This window comes from Pelodiscus sinensis, chromosome 1 (assembly GCF_052426305.1).
Source record: "Pelodiscus sinensis isolate ZL-2025 chromosome 1, ASM5242630v1, whole genome shotgun sequence".
NCBI lineage: Eukaryota > Metazoa > Chordata > Testudines > Trionychidae > Pelodiscus > Pelodiscus sinensis.
The window spans coordinates 313,014,670-313,040,092 of NC_143052.1; the positions used below are offsets into that span (position 1 = coordinate 313,014,670).

The 25,423-nt window shown below is 42.2% G+C and overlaps 1 protein-coding gene across 2 annotated transcripts in view; it reads left to right on the forward strand.

Moving 5' to 3' along the window:
- Positions 1 to 25,423, forward strand: part of IFT88 (intraflagellar transport 88) — a 105,216-nt gene that overhangs the window by 43,788 nt on the left and 36,005 nt on the right. For both annotated transcript variants that reach the window (XR_016348548.1, XM_089775585.1), the window contains exons 16-23: positions 5,541 to 5,627; positions 6,398 to 6,584; positions 8,843 to 8,951; positions 10,495 to 10,645; positions 12,366 to 12,481; positions 17,022 to 17,074; positions 19,083 to 19,148; positions 22,326 to 22,432. Coding sequence is in view for 1 of the 2 variants with exons in the window: in XM_089775585.1 (XP_089631711.1) it covers positions 5,541 to 5,627; positions 6,398 to 6,584; positions 8,843 to 8,951; positions 10,495 to 10,645; positions 12,366 to 12,481; positions 17,022 to 17,074; positions 19,083 to 19,148; positions 22,326 to 22,432 (876 nt within the window). In the remaining variant the exon portion in view is untranslated. The remainder of the gene's footprint in view (positions 1 to 5,540; positions 5,628 to 6,397; positions 6,585 to 8,842; positions 8,952 to 10,494; positions 10,646 to 12,365; positions 12,482 to 17,021; positions 17,075 to 19,082; positions 19,149 to 22,325; positions 22,433 to 25,423) is intronic.

The following is a 25,423-nucleotide window of genomic DNA, read 5'->3' on the forward strand; positions in this document are numbered from 1 at the left end:
TGGAAAATTTCAGTCCCTGAAGTAAATTTTTTTGAGAAGTTTTATACATGTGAAAAAAGAGGTCACAATGAAAAATTTCTATTACTATAACTATAATGGGTGCAACGGACTCACTATAGTGTACATATTGAGCCACACATTACAATTTTAAAAATAAGCAGAAAAAAGTAATAATTTTGCATTCACCTTAAAGTAATGCATCAGAAATTTTGTTTCTCTATATTTTGGGTTTTTTCAAGGAGCAAAAATGTAATTATAAAATATGACCTAATGCTGCTGTGAAACATCCATTTTGAATTTCTTGATCTTATTTGGTATTGGAACTGTTTACATGAATTAGATGCATACTTATATCCAGGGCTTGATAAATTATGGAAAACCCTACTCGCCAGACAAAAAAGGGACTCAGCACCCCGCCCCCCGCAAAAGTGTTTTTAATGTCATAAATTCCTAATAAGAATAAGAACAGTAATTACTCATAAGTTATTAATAAATATCACCCAAGTTATTAATAAATAACTTATAAACCTCTACCTTTTCCCTCTGCTGCCATGTCTCTTCCCCTTGCTCCATCAGCTCCCCTGGTGCCTGCTGCCCCCCAACCTCTCACCCTCCTCTGCTGTCCTGACTCCTGCCCTTCTCACTGCCCTCAGCCTTCCTGAGACATGCCCCCCTCCACCAGCCCTTCTCTCCCCCCTGTGCCCACTCCTCCAGTAGTCCCACTCAGATCATGTGAGCTACCCCTCCTCATCCCCTCTCCTAACACCTCCCTCTACACACCTGCCCTGCCTCTCTCCTCTGGTGCTGGTCCCTTCCCTGCAGGTGTCTGCCCTTCTGCTTCACCCCCAGAATCCCCTGGCACCTGCACCTTCTCTTACCCCGGCACCCTCCTGGTGCCTCTCCCTTCCCTCATTACCCCTGCCCCTTTGCCCTCTTTTTCCCTGATACTCACCACCCTCTGCCCCCATTCCCCTCATGCCACCTCTTCTTTCAAGCCTTCTCCCAGCACCTCCCTCTCCCCCCTCTAGTCCCCAATGTCCTTACCCTCTCCTCTCTCGGCATCACCCTGTCCCCCTCCCACTGACACCTCCCCTCCTGCCCTCTTCCTCATTGTCTGCACTTGGCCCCCTGGCATTTTGTCTTTCCTACACCCCTGGCCCTTGGTGCCTTCCCCTTTCTTCTCCTTCTTCTTCTCCTGACCTCCTCCCCTCCCCTCCCCTCCCCTCCCCTCAGCACAAGCCCCTTCTCCATATTTTTCCCCTCCCCTCGCCTCCCCTCAGCACAGCCCAAGCCCCTCTCCTACCTGGCTTCTGCCTTCCACTTTGCGGGGTTGCCGGAGCCTTTTTTAATCCAGGGGTCGCCGGTCGTGACGTCAGGACACCACGTCATGCCAACATCCTGGTGTCTGCCGGCATCCCGTCCTCTGGCTCACGCCCTGCCTCCTTGCACCAGAGCTACATGCAGGCAGCCCAGTGCTGAGAATCGCCGCACTTCCCCCTTCCCAGCAGTGCTCTGCTCCTCCACCGGCCAGCGAATCGGATGGGGCCACGCCACCCGTAGTGCGGGCTTCGGCCAGCCCATCACAATGGCCCACTGGGCCAGTCCGCCCCTGCACTCGCCAGCTGGTAAAATCTACTCATCGCGGGCGAGTGTATTTGTCAAGCCCTATCTAAAATTATATTGGTAACTCTTTTATGTGGTTTGATTTATTGTAGATCCAAGGGAAACCAGGAAACTCCAAAGATCACTTTCTTATTTATTGCAAGCTTTGAGCGGTTAATATAGTTGCTTAAATTTCATCAGCCTTAAAAAACAATAACTAAAATTTATATCTTAAATACTATAAATTCTAAAGCAATTAATACAGCGCAAAGCAATGCAAAAGCAATTAATAGAAGATTATTATAATACAATAATTAAGCCTAGTTCACTTTGACTTCACCCATATGCCACCTACAGTACCAGGAAGGAGGTCATGGTCCCTTTGATTCCCACTCATTGGGACGCCATGCACTGCTGTCGCCAGTGTGAAGGGTCTATTAATTCTAGTCACAACAAGCAGGACCTTTGGATCAATCTTGCTCACTCACTCCCATCGATTCTTCTTAATAAGCCCATTGTATAGCAAAGCGAGACTTGGTCGTTCTAATAAAATTTACCAATTGATTACCTACAATGCCCTTATTTAGGGTTACCTCCTGCTACTCAGGATGTTGCAAAAACTATGTGCATGATTAAGTTTTATGGCTTCATCTGTAATTTTTGCTGATCAAAAATAGAAGTACCAGTACAAGTTTGATTGTCGTGTGTTCTTGACGTGGTCTTGCTGAACTATGCTTAATCTGCATTATTATGTAAAACATTCCTGCCTCTCAAAGCTTCTCCCCCAAGCCTTGCCTGCATGCTTACTTGAGACAGGCCTGGGTTTTGCTTGTTAGAGATCTGCACTGTGGTCAAGACAGACATCACCATTTATTGTCAAGGCAGGGCTAACCAGGCTCCCCTACAAACGCCTTCTAGCATAATTTCTCAAAGATCTTTATGAAAATGTATTCATTAAACCTCATAAAAGCATCCCTCTAAGGTAGAAAAGTAGGTAAAAGGTGGCATCTTGAACTTTCTTGACTTACTCGTGGAAGACACAGATATAAAAGCCAGGGCTCCTGGTTCCTTGTCACCTATTCTTACTATCCAACACACTTCAGTAGTTATTGATTAGCATTTCTACTTCCTTGCCCCAGTTCTATGCTTCTTTGTATCAAACAGTTTTTCCATAAATCCTACTGAAAACTACTAGAGAAATGAAACTATAGATGTGAAATGTAAATGGTATTTCTGTCTGTGGTGCTAGTACAGGGAATGTTAAACTTCTGAAATGCAGAATCACTCCCTTAATTGAAACCTTATACAGAGTTTGAGATTGGAAGGATATACTGTGAAATAGTAACAGAAATCTGAAGTCAGAGGACAGTTAAATCATGAAATATTTTTCACATGAAGGACACGCATTCTGAAGATCATTATTAGTGGGTAGGATTGGGGACTCGCCACTCTAGACATTGCACATTCAGATAGTAAGATTGTATCTGCCCAGGAGACTTTATAGTCTAATTTGACACAAGATTTAATATATGACAGTAGCAGTGACAAGAGCACAGGGTTATGTGGACTAGATGGTTTCAGGTCAAAGGTAAATAAAATAGTTATTATTGACTAGCTACCTAACATTTCAGACCTACATAGTATTTTAGAATAATTTTTGTGTTATAGTGGTGTTTGAATCTCTCTTAATTTTTTGACATGTTTTTTAAATAAAATTTTAAAGCAGAGCATTGGAATTTAGCCATATGAGTTCTACGACAATGACTGGGAATCCACAACTTAGGCCAGGTGCATTACCTTTAAACTTAGTCCTTGAACATAATTAACATGTCTACAGTGGAATCCATTACAGGCATAAGGATTGGTTTTGACTGTGTTTTGATGATTGTGTCCAATTGACCATTACCCTCAAAATACAAAAATAGTGAACTTTCCAAATTGAGATGTTTATATAGAATCAACATTTCTACCTTACAGTGATAGAATGAATACCACTAAAGCATTTTAATGCTAAGGCATTTTAATAAACTTCTAACTGTATGTGTCACATGTCCTCTTAAGCCACACTAAATCATGTGTTTTGTATAATGTAAAAATAGCATGTTTGTGGATCATTTAAAAAACTTGTATTTTTTCCTCTGCCTTGGCGCACCACCAGAGAGCGTTATGGATTCACATTACTATCATAAGTACATAAGATTTTAACTTGTGTAGGAGAAAAGGAGTATTTTTAATTGGTCAAATAGTGGGCTAGCCTGAAGTCATTACATTTGCATTGATCTAATAGAGAGTGGAACTATGGCAAAAGTATCATTCAACAGTTTTCTATGTATTTAATGTAAATATTTAGTAGAAAATTAGCCAAAGATGTTGATATATATTTGGTCTATAGAAATAAATATTCTTATATTGCTGAAAAAATTGTCCTCTATTTTTAAATTTGTTAACATAAATTTGTTACATTATTTGTCACTCTTTTCACATATCAATATCACTTAGCAAAAATTAATTAAATTACTTTCTGATGTAAAAAGGGATGAGTAAAACACCTTAAACTTGAATATGTATTGTAATTAATCCTCACTTCTCTGAGCACTTTGTATAATATGAGGAATGAAAATGATTGGTCATTTCTATTATAAATACACAAAGCAGAATTTCTGTTTGTACTACAAGCTTACTACAGTAAAAGCTTTGTTATCTGGCATGTTTGTGATATGAGGGGTTACAGATAATCAAATATTCTGGTTAACTGAGAGTTATACTTTACCAGTGGAACACCAATTTCAAAGAATGAAAATACAGTAAAATGCATACAGTATAAAATAATGTGCAGGTACTCACCAATTCCATAGTAGTACTGCACTGCAGAGTGGTTGGTTTTTTTGAAGCGCTTAGGTGTATACAGGTAAAGTTTTCTATGAAGTACACTACATATCTCTATGAGCAGTGCATAGTGTACATCCAAATCACTAAAAATACTCTTAACACTAAAACTATACTGAACATAGTGTAATCTTTCTTCAATGATTCCATAGACAGTTCAGGATCTTGCAGTGACTCAGCATCATCATCATTATCAACATCAATTATCATTATAAAAGACAGGACACTGCGGCACTTTAAAGACTAACAAGATGTTAGTCTTTAGAGTGCTGCATAGTCCTGTCTTTTGTTTCAGCAAGACCAGACTAACATGGCTACATCTCTATTAATTATCATTATAGATGTAGAAGGTGTAGGAGATTGCACTGAATTTATAATAACCTTATAACACACCCTGGAAGCTGACTTTTTGAATAAAGTGTGCAAAATATGAAATTTTATAACATGCTGGGCAGTATAATAGTCCCTGTCACTAGATTGAAGGTTTAGATTGGGATATATCAGAAATGCCAGCTAGTTAAGCTTTCTGGTTAATTGAGTGTCAGATAACAGAGCTTTGAGCATAATGTGTTACATACTTTTTGTTTCGTTACAGCCATATCTTTATGCCTGTGAATCTTTTAAGAAGAAAATCTGTTATGTAAAGATAGAGGAAAAAGTGAAAATATTTACACAATATAGGTAGTCGACAAAAAGAAAACATGTCAGTGAAGCTTGTTGGGATTTTTAATAAATAAAACTTCTGTAGGAAGGTGTGGGTATTTGAAGAGAAAGTTCAGGTATTTTCTATATCTAATCCATATGCTTGATAACAAAACTGCCCGTAGTGTGGGAATTTTAAAAGTACAAAATTTCAAATATTTTTCAATAGAAACATTTATGTATAATTTTCTAAGTAGTAATTAATTAATTGCTAACTAGTAATTAGTAATATAAGTCAAGTAGCAATTTTAGTTGTTTATTACTTGTGCAGATCAATACTATGATTTTCTGAAGGAATATTTTGAGTAAGTGTATTACATTATGGTAACCTGCTTGTAAATTAATTCTAGGCTGTAGAGACTTTAAAAATGTTTGAAAAAAAGGATAGCAGAGTAAAAAGTGCAGCTGCAACAAACCTCTCATTCCTTTATTATTTGGTAAGTATGCTTTTGTCATTGTTGTTATTATTAACTATGATCTCAGGATCCTAAGCTTATATAGCAATTACGGTATCTTTTCTTCATGTTTTGTCTCTGCGTTAAGAGAAAATGCTTATGAAAATGAGAGGTAAGAAAAGAGATCATTTTAACTAGTCAGTGTCTATTCAGACCTTTGAACAATTACGTGCTATGCTAGAGCAAAATACTTTATTATAAATGTCAAATTTAAATCCCAATTGTTGCCTTCACTAGGGATGTAAAAGTGTACATATGTACATGGTTAATGGATGAGCCTGGGCTAATCTGTTAATCTTCACAGTTACATGCAGCCTCTCAGAGGCAGGAGCACGTGGCAGGGGGTGCAGGAGCCAGTATGTGCAGGGAGCCAGTTTTTATTTACGTAACCTACATAAATGCACTTTAACATCCCTAGCCTTCACTTCCTAATTGAAAATAGGGGGTTTGGGAGCAGAGATGCTTACTTCCTTAGTTCTTAGATGCTCACCCTCATGCTGATCTAAACCCTATTCCCATTCCAAACCTTACTCCTGCTCTGCCTCTTCCCATCCCTGTTCTGCCTCCTCCCTGCCTCAACCTGGCCTATTCTGCCTCCTGCTCCTGCTCCTCCCAGTCGCCTCCAGTCCCTCCTTCATGCTTCTGAACAGCTTATCACTGGAGGGGAAGTGGAGGAGCTGATTGGTGAGATTGATGATGGGTGATTATTGATTGATAAGAAGTTATATATTGTATATATTTTGTGTACACAGGAGAATGAATTAGTACAAGCAACCAATTATGCAGATTTAGCTGTGAACTCTGATAGATACAACCCATCAGCTCTCACTAATAAAGGAAATACTGTGTTTGCAAATGGAGACTATGAAAAGGCAGCAGAGTTTTATAAGGAAGCTTTAAGGAATGATTCTTCATGCACTGAAGCACTTTACAATATAGGTAATATAGATGTATTTGCAAGTACTAATGTGTTTGAGATTCTGTTTTTCAAACTTATCCTTTTTAGAAATGTTAATTGAAATTAAAATATGTTCTGTCATTTCCATTAAACTGTTAATTCTTTAATCTCATGCTTCGAGATATAGAGCAGGGGCAAGGAACCTTTTTTAGGTTGGGGGCCGCTGACTCACATGAAAGTTAGTCAGAGGATACACACAAATGAGAAGCAAAAAAAAAAAAAAACCCAAAGCAACAACAACCACAACAAAACACTCACTGACGTGGCCACCGACTGAGAAGGAGAAAGAGACTCCCCACATTCACCTTGCGTGCCATAGCCTAGTTTGGTCCAGGCTAGTTAATTTTGTGTTCTAGCCCTGCAGGGAAGCAGTGAGGAGCTGGACTGCCCGCGTGGGCTTCCCAATAGGAATGTTAAGGACTAGTTGGCTATCCGATAAACAAATGCTTATTGGATAGTCAGTCGACTAGTCGATTCTCCCGCCCCTTGCTGCCTCTATCAGATAGAGGCAGGTCATCCCTAGAGCCACAGTTTGGAGCTTTTTCCCTAGCAGTTTACTGTCAGGCCACACGTGCAGGAGGCAGCTCACGCCATTGGCAGTTTGACAGCTGCCTTGCATGCAGTCCGACCCATCAGTTCCTTTTTTACCGCCTTCGGTCACAGCAGGAGCTCCTCAGCTGTTTCTCTCCTCAGAGACATTCCCTTTGACATTCCCTTAGTATAGTGCTTGCTTCTTTCAGTTTTTGCCTCAGAATTTACCCTCTCTTTATTCCTTCTGATAAAATAGACAAAATAGGGGTGGGTTTTTTTTTTTGGTCCATTCAGACCACTTCATAAGCGGCAACTCCACTTCTTCTCAGCCAGCTGCCCTTCTTCTCTCCCTCCCCCCCTTCTTCCCTTACTATCTATTATTTACCAAGTTTCAGAGGGGTAGCCGAGTTAGTCTGTAACAGGAAAAACTTAAAAAACAACCAGTAGTCTAGTACAAGTGTTTCTTAAACTTTTTAAGACCGAGGAACACCAAACAATAATTTTTTTTTATGGGGAACACCAAGGATTTTTTTTGTTGAGGGGGAAAAATAAAGCCCCCAGGAAAAAGTTGTTGAGGAAAAAAAAAAGGAGGCTTGTTTCTTTAAACACAGACATTTTGAATTCTCTTCTCTCTGCAGCACACCTCTGACTGCCTCGTGCCGCGGAAAACACTTTAAGAAACGCTGGTCTAGTAGCACCTTAAAGACTAACAAAACATGTAGATGGCATCATGAGCATTCATGGGCACAACACACTTCTTCAGATGACAGGAGTATTAGAAGTCCAGAGCCAAGAATAAATAAGGGAAGAGGAAAGTGGAGAGGAGGAAAAAAGAGAGACCGTGAGTAGATGGTTCAAATAGTTTCTTATGCAAATGGTATGAAGAGGGACATTGGCTGGCTTACACACTACCTTCTACATCCTAATGACTTAATCAACCAACCAAAGAATAGAGGTGCTAATTGTTCTTATCAGCCTCTTGTAACTATTTGAACCATCTACTCACTGCCTCTTTTTTTTCCTTCCCTCCTTTTTTCTCTTTTTTTTCATAGGCTGTGCCCATGAAAGCTCACGGTACCATCTACATGTTTTGTTAGTCTTTAAAGTGCTACGAGACTATTTGTTACTTTTTAAAACATGTGGATGGCATCATGAGCGTTCATGGGCACAACCCACTTCTTCAGATGACAGGAGTATTAGAAGTCCAGATCCAAGAATAAATAAGAAAGAAGAAAGGGGGGAGGAGGAAAAAAAGAGAAAAAAAGGGTAAATTCTGAGGTAAAAACTGAAAGAAGCAAGCACTATTCTAAAGGAATGTCTCTGAGGAGAGAGACAGCTGAGGAGTTCCCTCTGCAATCAAGGGCGGTAAGAAAGCAACTGATGGGTCAGACTGTACGCAAAGCAGCTGTCAAACCACCAGTGGTGCGAGTCATCTCATGCCACATGCACGGCCCGACAGTAAACTGCTAGGGAAAAAGCTCCAAACGGTGGCTCTGGGGATGACCCATCACCAACAGTGGAGCACCCCCAGGGGGACACACTTCGAAGAACAGTTGTTACTGCACGAAGTGAGTAATTTCCTTTTCCCCACCCCTGCTCTAGCTGTTGCATTTCTGCTTCATTCTTCTTGATTATTGTGCTAAGTTACTATACTTGTACTGTTGTTTGAATTTAACAAGCAAAATCATTTTATAATTTTTATTTTTAGGTTTAACGTATAAAAAATTAAACAAACTAGATGAGGCTTTGGATTGTTTTCTGAAACTTCATGCAATCCTTCGAAACAGTGCCCAAGTTCTCTACCAAATAGCAAGCTTGTATCTTTTTGCTGGGTCCTGATGCCTAATATTAAATTTAAACTGCATTAGAGGACTAGATGAGATTTATCAAGACAGAATGGTTGTTTTTGTATAGTTAACATTTTTACATTTAATCAAGAGACATTCCTGTAGGATTAAAATATATTTGGTGTGTAAAAATAAGGCCTGATTCTGATTTTGGTGAGCAATAGTATTAAAGCCAGTAGACTGACACACATGAGGATGGCCTATTTGTACAAAGATAATTAAAGTTAAAGAGAACCCTGTAACCCTTTAAAGATACAACTGCTGTTATTTTTAAAATAATATAACATATAAATATGGATGTAAAATCTAAACAAAATATTATAGTTAATTACAATGTTCTACTTTGACAAGGGAATTTGTAATAATAGCTCTATTGTTGTTTGTTGTCTCAGTTTCTTCCAGGCCAGGTCTGTTCAGTTTACATGTAAAAGCATAATCATGTATCAGTGCTGCAAACAGTAAGAGTTAGGACCACCAAATTGGTATGCATCTTCCTCTTATCATAACTTAAAGCAAGGTTAGGGTTTGGGATGTGCCTGGAGTGTATTTGTTTTTCATAACACAGATAGGGAGAGAGCTGCTAGCAGGAACAGTTAATCTGTGTAATGACCACAGGGGAGGAGGAGGAGGAGCAGGGGGTCAGAGATGGGAACAAAAACAGCTATAACCGTATTGGGACAGCAGAGGGAAGGGGTGGAGGTAAGCTTCCTGCCTACTGTGGCTAGGCCCAGGGTGCCCCCTGGCCATCATGGCTCCTGCCATGGCCAACACCAAAGAGCTGCCTCTCAGTCTCCACTGTGGCCAGCCCCAGGGAAGAGCTGCCCAGACAGTGCAGCCCGTGCCAGCTTCTGCATCCCCCACGCTCCCAGCCTCCTACTCTGAGCCTCACCTCAACCACCATTCCTGACTCCTTCACCTCACATATGCCCTCTACCCCCTGCTCTGAGCCCCTCCATGCCTCCAACCCTGACTGTTGCACTCCCATCCTCCTTACCCTCTGCCCTGATCCCTTCATCACCCTCAAACCCTGACTCCTGCGCCCCACATACACCTCAGGCCACTGCCCTGAGCCCCTGCTCACCCCCATCCCGGACTCCTGCACAGCCCCAGCCCCCTGCCCTGAGTCCCCTACATCCGCAAACCCCTATCCTGACTCCTGCAACCCCCATACCCTGAGCCCCCTGCTCTGCAGGTCCTGAGCAACACTGGGTAAATCTTCTAGCACCAACATAAAATTAGTGAGAAAGAGGAGAACCAGGCCAAAAGTGTTTTTATGGCTGAAAGAGCCGCCTAGACTTTTAATACTTAGTTTACTATAAATAATATAGTTAAGGTACATATGAGTGGGTAGAAATGGTGAAGTAAATGTGCAAAAATCCCAAATATATATCTACATTGCTATATCTGGCAAATCTTTCTAACATGCAACTTTTGGATTACGTTTACATTATATAATATGATAAGGATTCCCCTTGATGAAACCAAATATGGTCCTTAACTGAAGATACCTCAGATATGAAATAATGGAGGATCCCAACCAAGCCATAGAATGGCTTATGCAGCTTATCAGTGTAGTTCCAACTGATTCACATGCACTGTCGAAACTAGGGGAATTGTATGATAACGAAGGCGATAAATCCCAAGCTTTTCAGTATTACTATGAGGTATGTGACCTATACATTTTCTAATACCTATAGAAATAAAATTGTACAATGGGCATGTGACAAGGTAATGTTTATTTACAGTAGTAAATAAAAGTGCCAAAAATATGTACAGAAAGTAAGGAGAATCAGGTTCTTTCCTTAGGACAATACGATTCTTTGTAAATAAGACTTTTACCGTCAATTCTTTATAATAAGGAGAACACCAAGGGTATGTCTACACTCGCAGCTTCTTGCACGAGTAATATGCAAATGAGGCTAAGCGTGGAATATCTCCGAGCCTCATTTGCATACCTAATGAGCCACCATTTTTTTCAGAAGAGGCTCTTGCGCAAGAAGGAGCATCTACACCACCCCTTCTTGCGCAAGTAAAATCCTCTTGCACAATGCCGTTACACCTATTAGTTTTCAGGAAGAACGGCATTATGCAAGAGGGTTTTTCTTGCGCAAGAAGGGGTGGTGTACACGCTCCTTCTTGCACAAGAGCCTCTTCTGAAAAAAATGGTGGCTCATTAGGTATACAAATGAGGCTCGGTGATATTCCACGCTTAGCCTCATTTGCATATTATTCGCGCAAGAAGCCACGAGTGTAGACCTAGCCCAAAAGAAGGCTATGGGACAATCAGATGTGAGACTCCCTCAATCTCTCCTATTGATATTGTTCCTCTTTAATTAAGCAGTTTAATAATTAAATATTAACTGGATTAGTGAAAAAATTGGAGTGTCTCTATAGCCTAATGAATAGGTCACTCATCTGAGAGGTGGCAGTTCTCTGTGCAGTTTACTTCTTTGCATTCCCATTTCCTCATTAGGTAATAATGGGGATTTGAACTGGAGATTCTTTGAGAGAGGCATCCCTGGGTGTGCTCCACATTAGGTGCTGAGTGTCCCAACGCCTCTAAACGGATTTTTCTCTAGCAGTGCATTGGAGGCTGCGCATACGCAGTGCGCACAGGCCTCCCCCAGTGCCATCATGCATGCACGGCCCGCCCTCCCTTCAGTTCCTTTCTACCATCCCCGGCTTCAGACAGAGCTCTTCAGTGCTCTCGCAAAAGAATTTCTCTTCACACTTTATTGATTCTCTTCACACATTGCAGCCAATATACCCTAAAAAAGGACCCTCTTTACTCCCTTTCTGCTCTCCAGGCCCAATCTGGTAGGTCACAGAGTCTGCATGTGATTTAGGTGGCTGAATGCGTACCTTCCCTTTGTTTGCGAACCACAAGCAGAAATAGGTGCCCTGCCTGCAGCTTCGGTTTAGCACCAAACACTGGAGCGTGGGGGGACATTAATTCATGCAGTCCTGGTTGGCATCTCCCATTGGCTTGATTAGCTGGCTCCCTGTCTAGTGGTTTCACAGACCACTTTGAGAAACACTGATATACAATAATGATCTAAGAAAGCAAACTTTTTTGTGTGTCGGAGGGGAAGGGGGGGAGAAATGTTGCTGCTGCTAAATATACTAAAATAATAATTCTGTTAAGGACAGATGGAAAAAGCAAAACTCATCTCAGGTAACTCTTCTTAAAAATTATTTTCTAATTGCAAAATCTGACATTCTCTTTAGGGATTAGCTAATATAGTACACTGCTTTCATTCATGTATTGCTTACTTTTGGCAACTGGAGAATTAAACACTTAAATGAGTAAGATATTCCAGACATAAAATAAAGATATTGTTTATCATTAGAATTATATTTCTTTCACCTTCCTTATTTTGTCAGTCATACCGGTATTTCCCTTCAAACATTGAGGTGATTGAATGGCTTGGAGCCTATTACATTGATACCCAGTTTTGTGAAAAAGCCATTCAGTACTTTGAGAGAGCCGCACTTATTCAGTAAGTAATGATTGTTGTTATATGTTTAGTCAAATATCTTGTATTGAGCGGTTTTTTTGTAATTATATCTCATGTTATATCTGATATGTTAATTTGGTCATATGCTACCAAGCCTGTATGCAGGAATTTCTGGGTGTGTGTGCATTTTTTGTAAACATGAACCCTAAGGGTGCGAGCGCACCCTCCATGGTTCCCCAAGTAAGCATGCTCCAGCTGGCTGGGGGAAGTGTCTGAGCAATAGCACCTGTTAGAGTAGCAGTGGCCCCTCCTGCAGCAGCTCCTATATATCCAGGAGGCAAAGGGCAAGGAGTGGGGCACTCACCTCAGCTGAGGGAGGGGGGAGAAGCTACACTCTTGGCCCTTCCTGCTACAGCCAGCAGCCCCCCCCAGCCAGTCACACCACCTGTCCTGGGGCACAGAGTGTCTGTGGGCTCTCACACTATTGCTGCGATTAGGAAGACACTAAGCAGAGCAGCATCCCCCACTCCTCTCACTATGAGACCTTTGAGACTAGACTCAAAATGAAGGTCTCAGAGGCCTCCCACTTTTGCTGTGCATAGAGGTAGTTCATACTAGGAGTGGGCAATAATTTTTTATAATGGGAGGCCACTCCAAAAAGTTGGAAAGTGGTCAAGGGCCATACTCTTCGGCTACGTCTACCCTACAAGTTTTGCCAGAAGAGGCAATGCAAATGAAGCCCGGATTAGCATTTTCTTGTGCTTCATTTGCATAATCACTTACAGTCTGTTTTTGTGCAAGAGGCTTTTGCACAAAAACAAGTAGTGTGGACGTTTTCTTTTTGTGCAAAAATCCCCTTTTGTTCAAAACCGTTATGCCTCTTTTTTTGAGGCATAAGGATCTTGTGCAAAAGGATTTTTTTTTGCACAAAACGGAAAAGTTCACACTTCTTGTTTTTGCGCAAAAACCCCTTATGCAAAAACAGATTGGAAGAGATTATACAAATGAAGCGTAAGAAAATGCTAACCTGCGCTTCATTTGCATTGCCTCTTCCAGCAAAACTTGTAGTGTAGACGTAGCCTTCTATAATAATGGAGGAGATGAGGGTTCTGAGATGGAGGTTGGGTGGAGAAAGGAACTTGTAGTAAGGGAGTAGGATGCAGGAGAGGGTGTGGGGACTGAGAGGGAGTTTGGGTGAAGGAGGCAGTTGTGACCTTGGTTAGGGGACTGGAATGCAAGATTTTGGGTTGTGACCTTTGGCAGGGGACTAGGGTGCAGGAAGGGGTGCAGGGGTTTGGGTTGTGACCTAGGGCAAGGGATTGGGGTGCAGGAGGAGGGGCAGAGGGTTTGGGTTGTGACCTGGAGTAGGGGATTGGGATGCAGGATCTGAGAGGGGGATATGGGTGCAGGAGGAGGGACAGAGGGTTTGGGTTGTGACCTGGGGCAGGGGATTGGGCTGCAGGATCTGGGAGGGGATATGGCGGCAGGGGGGTAAAGGCATCGGGGTGTCAGAAGCAGGCTCTGGCTGGGAGACTGACCTGCTTGACTCCCAGCCAGCAGCCTTCTCAAGCAGACTGCCCCTTCTCTCCCTGCCCCTTCTCTCCCTGCCTACCCCTCCCTTCTTCGCCCCCATACTGGCTGCAGGGGCCATGTGGTTTCTGAACAACTATGAGCCTGAGGAGAGAGGGCAGGGTACTCTGCAAGCTTCCTGTTTGTTTTTTTTATACAACTTCGATACAACCGCATCTGCTCTAATCCCATTGACAGAGACCAGAAACTTCAGGATCTCTACCAAGCATTTATAAACCTCAATTACCCACCTGGAGAAATAAAAAAACAAATTGAAAGAGCCAAACGAATACCCAGAAATCATCTATTTCAAGACAGATCCAAGAAAACCAGCAATAGAACACCACTTGTCATCACCTATAGCCCCCAACTTAAACCTGTCCAACACATTATCAATAAACTACAACCTACACTAGAACAGGATACCACACTCCGAGAGGCTCTGGGAGACAGACCCATAGTCTCCTACAGACAACCACCTAACCTCAGGATGATTCTTACCAACAACCACAGGACATACCACACTAATACCAACCCTGGAACTTTTCTTTGCAACAAACCTTGTTGCCAGCTTTGTCCACATATTTACCCTGCTGACACCATTATTGGACCTAACCAATTCAGTTATAAAATCAAGAATGCATATTCCTGCTCATCCAGAAATATAATTTATGTCATCATGTGCCGACAGTGTCCGTCTGGTATGTACATTGGACAAACGTCTCAGATGCTTCCCCAAAGAATCAATGCACACAAAACAGATATCAGACCGTATCACAAAGAAAAAACAGTTTCTTGCCATTTCAACCATGCTTCAAAGGCATTTTAACACCAGACTTGAAAGAGAAACCTCTGAACTGTCATTCATGCTTAAATTTGATACCTTATGCCAGGGTCTTAACAAAGACGCTAATTATCTTACCCATTACAAAGATAGCTTCCTCACATTTGATTTGTCCTTTTTATATGTGTTCACTTTTTTTATTGTATCCCTTTGGTATATATGCTCATGCCTATTTTCTTCTAAAATTTGATCTGAGGAAGTGGGTCTGGCCCACAAAAGCTCATCACCTAATAAACCATCTTGTTAGTCTTTAAAGTGCTACATAGTCCTGTTTTTTGTTTCAGCTAGACTAGACTAACACAGCTACATGGAGACAAAGCAGTGAAACTATTACCAGTGAAACAATGATTTAAAGATTTGCTATCATGTTGTTCGGTGAAGATACCAACCACCTTAAAATTTGCAATGCAGTCTAACTGTTGGATTACATGTGTTGGCACTCTTAGCCCATTTTAAAACGCTAGAAAGAATACAGCTGAAAAAGAGGAAAAAATGCATACTGATTTCATAATCATCTTCTGGCACAGACCTAAACATTTAAGGCCTAATACTCTAAACGCTCAATGCATGAAACTTTGTGTATTACATATAGATTGTAAAGTATTTAAAATTGTTATCTTCTGAAATTTTTGATTAATCTGTGTAATTACGTTATTTATGAGCATGTTTCCCAAGAAAAGATGATTGTTGATTTGTAATTGTAGCTAAAAGAACATAACTATTTGAGAACTTCTTTGGTGCTAAAACCTGTAGGCTACATCTACACTGGCACCCTTTTCCGGAAATGCTTAAAACGGAACAGTTTTCCGTTATAAGTATTTCTGGAAAAAGCGTGTCTACACTGGCAGGATGCTTTTCCGGAAAAGCACTTTTTCCGGGAAAAGCGTCCGTGGCCAATGTAGACGCGCTTTTCCGGAAAAAGAGCCCCGATCGCGAAAATGACGATCGGGGCTTTTTTGCAGAAAAGACTACTGTGCTGTCTACACTGGACCCTTTTCCGGAACAGTTTTTCCGGAAAAGGACTTTTGCCCGAACGGGAGCAGCATAGTTTTTCCGGAAGAACACTGACAATTTTACAGTAGATCGTCATTGCTTTTCCGGAAAAGCAAGCGGCCAGTGTAGACAGCTCGCAGCTTATTCCGGAAAAGCGGCTGCTTTTCCGGAATAAGTGGCCCAGTGTAGACACAGCCATACAGTCCATTCTATTTGCAAGTTGTTAATCCTAACAGGGTACATCTCAGTTATGTAGATAACTGACTGTAAATAAAATGACATTTAAATGATAACTTTGCCTCAGGCCCAATCCCCAGTTTTCAATTCTGTTTCAGTGGAATATTAATTCCAATCATTCAGTGGTATTTTATATTTAAATCATCTCCGTTAACAACATTTTAAGATGTAGTCTGAAAGAATTCAGAAATTGTATTTTCATGAAGCTTGCAGGGACAAATTTTAGCAACTTGGGCAATTCAAACCATAGTGGGAGTTGTGGAGCTTAATTCTGTGCCCTAAAATGTAGGATTTTCATAACATGTTGCCTACTAATAATTTTATTACAATAGAGATGTGTAAGCTGCTCATTTGGATTTCATTGCTGTCTGAAGTAGGCATACACGTGCTATAACTGAGAAATATGTAGCAGACTTCTCTTACATAAACTTACTTTCCAAAGCGCTAGACTGCAAACAAATAGAGAAATTATTTGGAAGTCAAATTGGCTTGAGCTGTGGTTTTGAATAATTAAAAATGAATAATGAATGAACTGTATAGCCAGTAAGGGAAAGAAAAATGCTAGGTTTTTACCAGAGAAGCCTTCCTACAAATTTTGAGTGTGCAATATCTTTGAAGACATATTAACAATCAGACAGAACTATACAATCCAAATTGCTTTCCACATGTGGTTTCAGTCAGCTTTGAAGAATTGACATGGCAGCTCACCAGCCCATACACAGCCATATCTTTATTATCTTTTAACTTGCTATCTTTTAATGATGAAAAAATACTATTAGTTTATGTGCCCTTGCTAGAATGGATTCATCCTGAGTGAGACAAAAGGTGTAGAATTTTTTGTGAGACTGATTTAATAGTGGATCTGTACCAATACTTCATAGAAGAACTTATCTATTTCATTATTTGCTATACTGAATGCTTTTATTTATTTATACACAGACCAACACAAGTGAAATGGCAGTTGATGGTCGCCAGTTGTTATAGAAGAAGTGGTAAGTGTCTCTTCTTGTTTTGCGATTTTTTTTTTTATATATATAATTGATTGGTTGTTTTTTTTTTTTTACTTTGAATTTTTATCTGCTAATCTTTTGTACATCTGCTCTGAGATCTTGGTTCTAACATCTCCTTAGCCAATAGCATGCTTTTGCTTTCTGATTGTTCTACCAAAATAAAAAAGCATGACCTTCCATGAAATGTTGTATTTAGTCTCTCATGTTTGTACTATCTTGTATGTATGAGTGCAGCAGTCATGTGCAAGTACGGAGAACAGGCCAAACTAGTATAAATAGTCATATTGTATTTGATTGATGTCACAGTCGCCAAGCAGGAAATTTCTAGAGTTGCTCAGGTGAACAAACCAGATTTACAATATCTGTACTGGGTACAATTTCTAGATATTAAAAACTCTGAACATTTAAATTGTACAAACAAAATACACACTGCCACTATGAGACTGAACTCTCACCTACTGAATTTTATAACAGATTCTACAATAGAATCTGCCATATCAGAACACCAAAACACACTTAAGACATTTAATAAATGATACTTTTCTTTCATGCTATTCCACTGTTTCCACTCTTTTCCTTCCTTATTTAAAATCTTACAGAACAGAACCAAATAACAAATTTGGTTTGTTTTTTGTTGTTTTCCCTGGTACCTAATTGTAGGGGATGGAGGAGTAGAAGCTGGAAGACGATGTGAATTGAAAGATAATGTCAGCACTAAGGATGTTAAGGACTAATCGCCTCTGTCAGATAAAGGCAGCAAAGTTGGGGGGGGAGGGAGTACTTCAAAGTGGCAGAACTGCATGGAGTGATGCGGCATTTCAAAGGGACAGCGCCACAAAGCTGATCCCAGGCTCTGTACAGCGCTGCCCCTTTGAAATGCTGCCGCAGCATTTCAAAGCAACAGCGCCGCATGGAGCTGACACCAGGATCAGCTGTGCGGTGCTGCTCTTTTGAAACACCGCAGCCTTTCAAAGGGGCAGAGTGCACAGCTGATCCTGGGCTCAGTGCGATACTGCCACTTTGAAAAGCTGCCCCGGTATTTCAAAACAGCAGCACCGCCTGGAGCCTACGGACAGCTAGGCACTATCCAGCTGACTCCAGGCTCCATGTGGCAATTCTGCAGAATCCATGTGGAAATGCAGCGTGGAGCTGCGATCAGCTGGGAAGTCCCAAGCTGACCCCGAGCTCCATGTGGCATTTTCACAGAACCCAGGATCAGCTGGGGACTCCCCAGCTGACCCTGGGCTCTGCAGAAATGCCATATGGAGCCCTGGATCAGCTGGGGAGGTCCAAGTTGACCCCAGGTCTGTACAGCAGGGAGCCCGGAGTCAGAGTCCCCCGCTGATTCCAGGCTCCACGCAGGTGTTTCCCCGGAGGCTCTTGTGCATTTCAAAAAGTAAGCGCCCTCATGAAGCCTGGAGGCAGTGGGACTTCCCACTGGCCCCGGGCTGCGCACCGAGTTCCGCATTCCTCCTTTGAAATGTACACGAGCCCCTACATTTCAAAGGAGTAATGTAGAAGTGTCTATCGACTAGTTGAGCAGTCGATGGAAATTGCATCTACTACTCGACTAGTATATTAACTGGTATTTAACATCTTTAGTCAGCACCCAACCGAAAATCAGCATAGCAGAGCTTTCCCAGCAGAAGAACAAGATAGTTGGCTTTAATTATGTTCATTTAGGCATGCTGACAAAATCCCCAGATTGTTCTGCCAGCACATTCCAGTTCTCTTTGAGCCCTACCCATTATTTAAAAATATAAAGTTGATTTTTTTTCAAACATGTACAACCAGCCTTAATTATTTGTAGTCAAGTAATAATTAAAGAATGCCAACTTTAACTGTAGCAGTTGTGATTGAGGATTATTAAAACACGGACTCTTAAAAATAAAGCAGCTGAAAAAAGCTTGAAGGTGCTGAGTTTCATCCCTTTCTTGTCTGATGCTGTGTAATTGTACAGGTGTGTGTGTGATGTTTATTTTGTTTACAGGTAACTACCAGAAAGCTCTAGATACATATAAGGAGATTCACAGAAAATTTCCAGAGAATGTTGAATGTAAGTTGTTTCATTGAGTGGTGCAGCTTTCAAGATGGAGGAATCTCCACTCTATATTGAATATATTTATTAGTAATCCATATTATGTACACATTTTTAAAATATAAAATATTCTCACAGGCTACCTTCTTTCCCAAAACTAATTCTGCACATTCCTTATCATCACTCTAGGACTTAACTAAAGTAATATTAGGACAATATTGGGGAAAGAACATGAAAATAAACTTGCTTACTAACTTCCTTTTAATCTCTTCCTGTAGTTTTATAGCTGTGCAGTTTGTTTACTTTTCCGGGTATGTGTATACTAAAACTGCTACAGTGGACAGCTGCTGCTGTTTGCTGTAGTGCTTCAGTGTGGACACTACCTGCGCTGCTGGGAGTTCTCCTGTTAGCATAGGTTATCCACGTCCCTTACAGCTGCGTCACTGTAGCTCTTCTGATGAAGACGCTCTAATAAGTCCACCTCTTAGAGGTGGTAACTATGTTGGTAAGAAATTCTCCTTCCAACATAGTGCTGTCTGCACGAGGGATTATGGTCAGTATAACTACATTGCTCAGGTGTGGATTTTCCCATCTCTAAGTGACATAGTTATACTGAAGGAAGTGTGTCGTATAGACCTTAGCCTGAGAAGCAGGTCAGCAGAAATCTTCCATCCATCTAGTGCTGTCTACACCAGGGGTTAGGTCGCCATTGCTGTCTCTCTCATTGTTACACCCCTGAGAGATGTAGCTATGTTCATGTAAGTTCCCAGTGCAGTCCAGCCCTTTAAGTTTGATATGTGTTCTTATATATAACCCCTACTATTGTAATCTCTCCAGACCAGATTATTTCTCTTCTTTTGTGAGCCATCCTTCCATTTGATAGTCCACAAATCTTACTGTGATTGAAAGTTTAATCAAAACCAAGTCTAGCAAAAAGACATGACGCATTTTTTAAAGTTTAATTACTCAAGTAGTCTCTTAAAACTCTTAGAGTGCATCTACACTCCACCATAGGTTGAAATAAGATACACAATTTGAGCTATGCAAATTGCATTTCTTAGTTCAATGTTATTTCAAAATGGCTTATTTGAAAATTTGGCATTGTCTAAGCAGCACTTATTTCAAAATAAATCGCTATTCTGAAATGCCCCATACTCCTCGTGGAATGAGGTTTACAAGGATGTTGGAATAGCAAGCCCATTATATTTTGAAATAATGAGTATGCTCAAAAGATGCAGAATAGCTATTTAGGGATACCACCAGAATCCTTAAATAGCACTGCAGTGTAGATGTTGCCTTAGAGGGTGTCAAACTGGTGATATGTGATAGTAGGAAACATCACTTCTTGAAGACTAATAGATGCTTCACTACTGGCAGAAACAGCTCTCTGGACTGAATGGAAGAGCATCACAGAGCATGGTTTGGGAAGTATTGCTCTATGTCATTGTAGACCTTTTATCTCATTCATTGTTTTAAACCTCACTACTACAACAGTCAGTTTTCCACTTACCAGAATTACAGTTTTAAAGGAAAAACATTTACTGTATTTTAAAAGTAGACTTCCAGGTTTTCTTAAAGTCTCTTGAAGAGCAAACTTTTTGGAGATCTATTGTAATAGGTCAGGTCTACAGTCAGAGGGAATGTTGAAGCAAGATACTCAGCTCCAGCTATGTTAATTACTCATCCCCACAGCAGGAGGCTGACAGGAGCAAACACTCCTGTCGGCTTCCCTTGGTCCTCACACAAGCAAGAGTACTGGCTGCTGGTGGAGTCGCCCTCTGAGTTCAATTTAGCGAGTCTTAACTAGATAAACCAATGGCCTTAGAAAAAACAATTTTTTGCCTTAGTTAAATCTACAATGGCAACACAAGTTTAGCAAAATAGTTTCTCACTTTAAAAACTATAAGTAAAAAAATACAAGGCATGTTAATATTTGTTGTGTGTGAATCAAAGGAGTGGACTGTCTTGTAAATCTTTCAGTAGTTCTAGCATTCTTTGAATCTTGCTGGCTGGCACAAATCCGTGACGCGGAAGATGAAATACAGAACTGCAAGGAAGGTGGTAGTTTTTCATCATTATCCTGTTAATTTGTAAAGGCAATGAGGAAAGAAAGCTTCTGACTCTCCCTTGGCTTCATCAGCTGTTGCTAAATCACTTTTAGCTAGTTGTTGAGGTTTTGTTCTGCTTATTGGTTGATAGTATTTAAATAGGTGTCATTCCATGCTGCTCTGCCTATAGATAGTGGCAGCTATTTTCCAAATTTTCCCTAAATTCTTCCTATTTTACCATATGAGCCTGTGCTATACTGAAAAGTTCTATCAGCATAGTTACATCTGTCCAAGGTGTGAAAAAACACACCCCTGACTGGCATAGCTATGCTGACAAAGCCCCAGTGCAGATGCAGCTGTGTCAATGGCAGAGGGCTTTGTTTAGGGAAGTGATGTTCCCACAGAGATAAAAAAACATCTGCTGTCAGCCGAGGCAGTTTCTGTACTATGGGGCTATGTTGGCATAGCTATGCAGGTATAGGTTATGTCTAAACTAGCACTTTTGTCAGTAAAAATGTTCTCTGCCAGTGATGTTAAAAAACACACCCTCGACTAACATAAGGTTCACCAACAAAAGAGCTGGTGTGGACACAGATACATTGGTGGGATACGTGTAGTGTAGAGTCTCCATAGCATAAACAACCATAGATACATTTAACCTTCATATCAATTTTTGAATTTTATAGAGACTGATATTAACATAGGTGCTAAAAGACCACCCTCCATGCGTATGAAGTGCTGACTCAATACTGGAGTAATTAGAAAATGTTACCGTGCTAGTATCCATTCTTTTCAGCTCATTGGCATTAATGGCTTATTTTCAATAAAATGCTATTGGGGAATGGTTTCTCGATAACAATTTAGCATATGCATAATGCATTTTTAAAGCATTTCACAAACACTTAGTAACTAAATTTTACTAAAACCCTTAATCTTAGTAACCAATCTACAGTCAATCTCAGAAAAATTAAAGTTGATTGCATAAGATTCCAGCTTGAGTTGTTGGTATTAGAAAGCAGGAACCCCTGTTCCCCAATCCTGTGTCATGCCCAGAAGACCATGCTGCTAGTATATAAATTCACTGGTGGGGGTTTTTCCCATTTTTTTTAGAATCACTTTTCTAAATATATTTTTAATTTACAATTAGGTCTACGGTTTTTAGTTCGTCTCTGCACAGATATGGGGCTGAAAGAAGTTCAAGAATATGCAACAAAGCTCAAGAGAGTAGAAAAGCTAAAAGAAATAAGGGAACAGGTATGTTTGTATTTCTTCTATGAAAAGTAGGTTTCTTTTCATTTTCATTATATAATTTCACTGCCTAACACAGTGAAAGGTAAAATAATGTTTTCTGTAGTACTTTAGCTTAGCTAGATCAGAGGCAGGCACAATACAGCCTGTGGGCTGCATCTGGCCCACAACCATCCCATGACCTAGTGGGAGCCTCAGGCAGGCTCCCGGCTTGTCATGCCCCCATGTGCCACTCAAAGCACCCAGCTATGGTGGCAGTGTGTGGGAGGCTATATGCTCTCTATGTGCCACAAAGTGGAGGGGCTACGTGCACTGTCCTCATCACCAGCACAATCTTGCAGTTTCCATTGGCCGGAACTCACCACCCCCTCAAAGGGAAAGTAATGCAAAGAATGCACAGAGCCCCCCACACCTGGCACCCTACCTCCTCTTTCCCCCCAACCTTTTGCCCCTCCTCCTATACCCCTGTCCTGGGGCACAATCCCCTCCCAGACCTTGCACCTCTCCTCCAGATCAGAATTCTCTCCTATACCTCCCAAACCCTGAAACCCAATCCTCTTTCCCATGTTGTAGCTCCTCCTGCCCTAGGTCACAACTCCCTCCCCAATTCTGCATCCCCTTCTAAGCCCCTCCTCCAGGTCAGAATCCTCTTCTGCACCCATTCCACCACCTGGACCTTGCATCCTTTCCTACATTCCTCTTCCAGGTCAGCAGCCTCCTACCCACTTCCCAGACCCTGCACTGCCTCCTGTACCCCAATTCCCAGCCCTAGGTCTCAACCCCTCCTTCACCGCAATTCCCTTCCAAGACTCCACACCATCTCCTGCACCCCAGTCCCCTGCCTCGAGCTCCCTTCTGCACCCAACCTCCATCCCTGACCCTGCAGTTCCTCCATTGATATCATGACTACTTAAAAAATTCTTAAAGCAGTCCCCATTCAAAACTATTACCCGTCTCTGAGCTAGATTGTACCTTCACTTCCTGGATTACAGACATTTACGTTAGTTCTTCGAGTGATTGCTCGTGCATTTGAATGAGGTGTGCGCGGACCACGTGCACAGTTTCCAGAGTGTTTTTTCCCCAGTGGTACCCATTGGGCCGGCAGTTCGCCCCATGGAGTGGCACTCCCCCTATAGCGGAGCATAAATACCCCTGCTGGCGCTCCCCCTCCCCAGTTCCTTCTTACCGCCTGTGATGGTCGTTGGAGCTTCGCTGTTAGTGCAACAGATCCTAGCAAGTGGGTGCTGGGCTTCCGACAAGTGGGTGCTGGGCTTGGTAAGGATGCGTTACTCCATCCCCTTTCTCAGTTTGCCACCTTCCCTCCCAGTCCCTCCCTCCCTCCCAGTCCCTCTTCAGGGACCCTTGTCATGAGTTCCTGCTCCATCAGGAGGTCCTCTCGCTCATCGAAAAAGGAGCAGTAGAAAGGGTTCCACCTCACTTGGAGGGCAGAGGGGGTCTATTCCCATTATTTTATTATCCCCAAGCCGAAGGGTGGGCTCCGGCCTATCATGGATCTCAGAAACCTCAACAGATGGATAAGGAAAACGAGGTTCAGGATGGTGACGCTGGCCTCCATCATTCTGGCCCTAGAAATAGGGAACTGGTATGCGCCCCTCGATTTAAAGAACACCTATTTTCATGTGACCATTCAGCCAACTCACAGGAGATTCCTCCAGTTCATAGTGGCGCAGAATTACTTCGTTTACCGTGCTCCCCTTTGGGCTTTCCAATGCCCCAAGCGTTTTTACAAAATGTATGGCTGTTGTGGTGGCCTTTCTTAGAAGACATGGGGTACAGGTTTTTCCGTACTTGGACGACTGGCTCAATTGAGGCCAGTCCAGGGACCAGGTGGTAACCCATATATCATTTACAAGGGCCCTTTTCAGGGAGCTCAGGCTCATGATAAATGAGGAAAAGTCATTCTTAACACCTTCTCGGGACATAAAGTTCATGGAGGCTTACATAGATGCCAGAAGGGGGCGGGCTTACCTCCCCAAGGCCAGATTCCTGGCGATGGCTTCCATGGTGCACAGCCTGATGCTGTCCCTGCTCACTACGGCACGGACTTGTATGAAATTGCTCAGGCATATGGCAGTCTGCACATATGTTGTTCGGCACGGCAGGTCGAGACTCAGATCGCTGCAGGCCTGGCTAGCGAAGTCTTTCAACCAGGCCAGATTTCATTAGGACTCCGTTCTGACGTTGCCTCAGGAGGTGGTCAGCTCCTTGCAATGGTAGACTCGAGAGGACAAGGTGTGCAAGGAGGTGCCTTTTCTGACGGAGGTCCTCTCGGTCATGCTAATAACCGATGTCCCAAGGGTTGGGGCATATGCACATATGGCGTACCACAGGATAAAAGGGCTGTGGGATGCTCTTGAGAGAGAGACCTACATATAAACCTCAGGGAGTTGAGAGCTGTCAGAAGGGCGTGCAAGGTCTTCCTAGCCAATCTCTCGGGGAAATCTGTGTTGGTACTACTGGAGAGCATGGCAGCCATGTTCTATATAAACAAATGGGGGGGGCTCATTCCTCTCCCTTCTGCCAGGATGCAGTTCTCCTGTGGGAGTTCTGCATAGCCCACAACATTCGTCTCCAGGCAGCATACCTGCCAGGTTGCAAGAACACACTGGCAGACGCATTGAGCAGGTCCTTCAGAGCCCATGAGTGGTGCCTGAAGGACGCAGTTCTTCTACCTCTTTTCCAGAAGTGAGGTCATCCCCGGGTGGACCTGTTTGCCACAGAGGCAAACTAGAAGTGCCCTGGTTACTTCTCATTCCTGGGCATGGGAATGGAATCCAAAGAGGATGCCCTGGTCACACCTTGGCCACAGGGCCTGCTGTATGCCTTTCTCTGGTTCCCCGTTATTCCCACGGTTCTAGCCAAAATCAGGAAGTCCAAGTCTCGGGTCATCCTGATAGCCTCGGACTGGCCCAGACAGTTCTGGTATCCCATCCTGTTGGAAATGGTGTGGGACAAGCCATGACCTCTCCCGCTCGT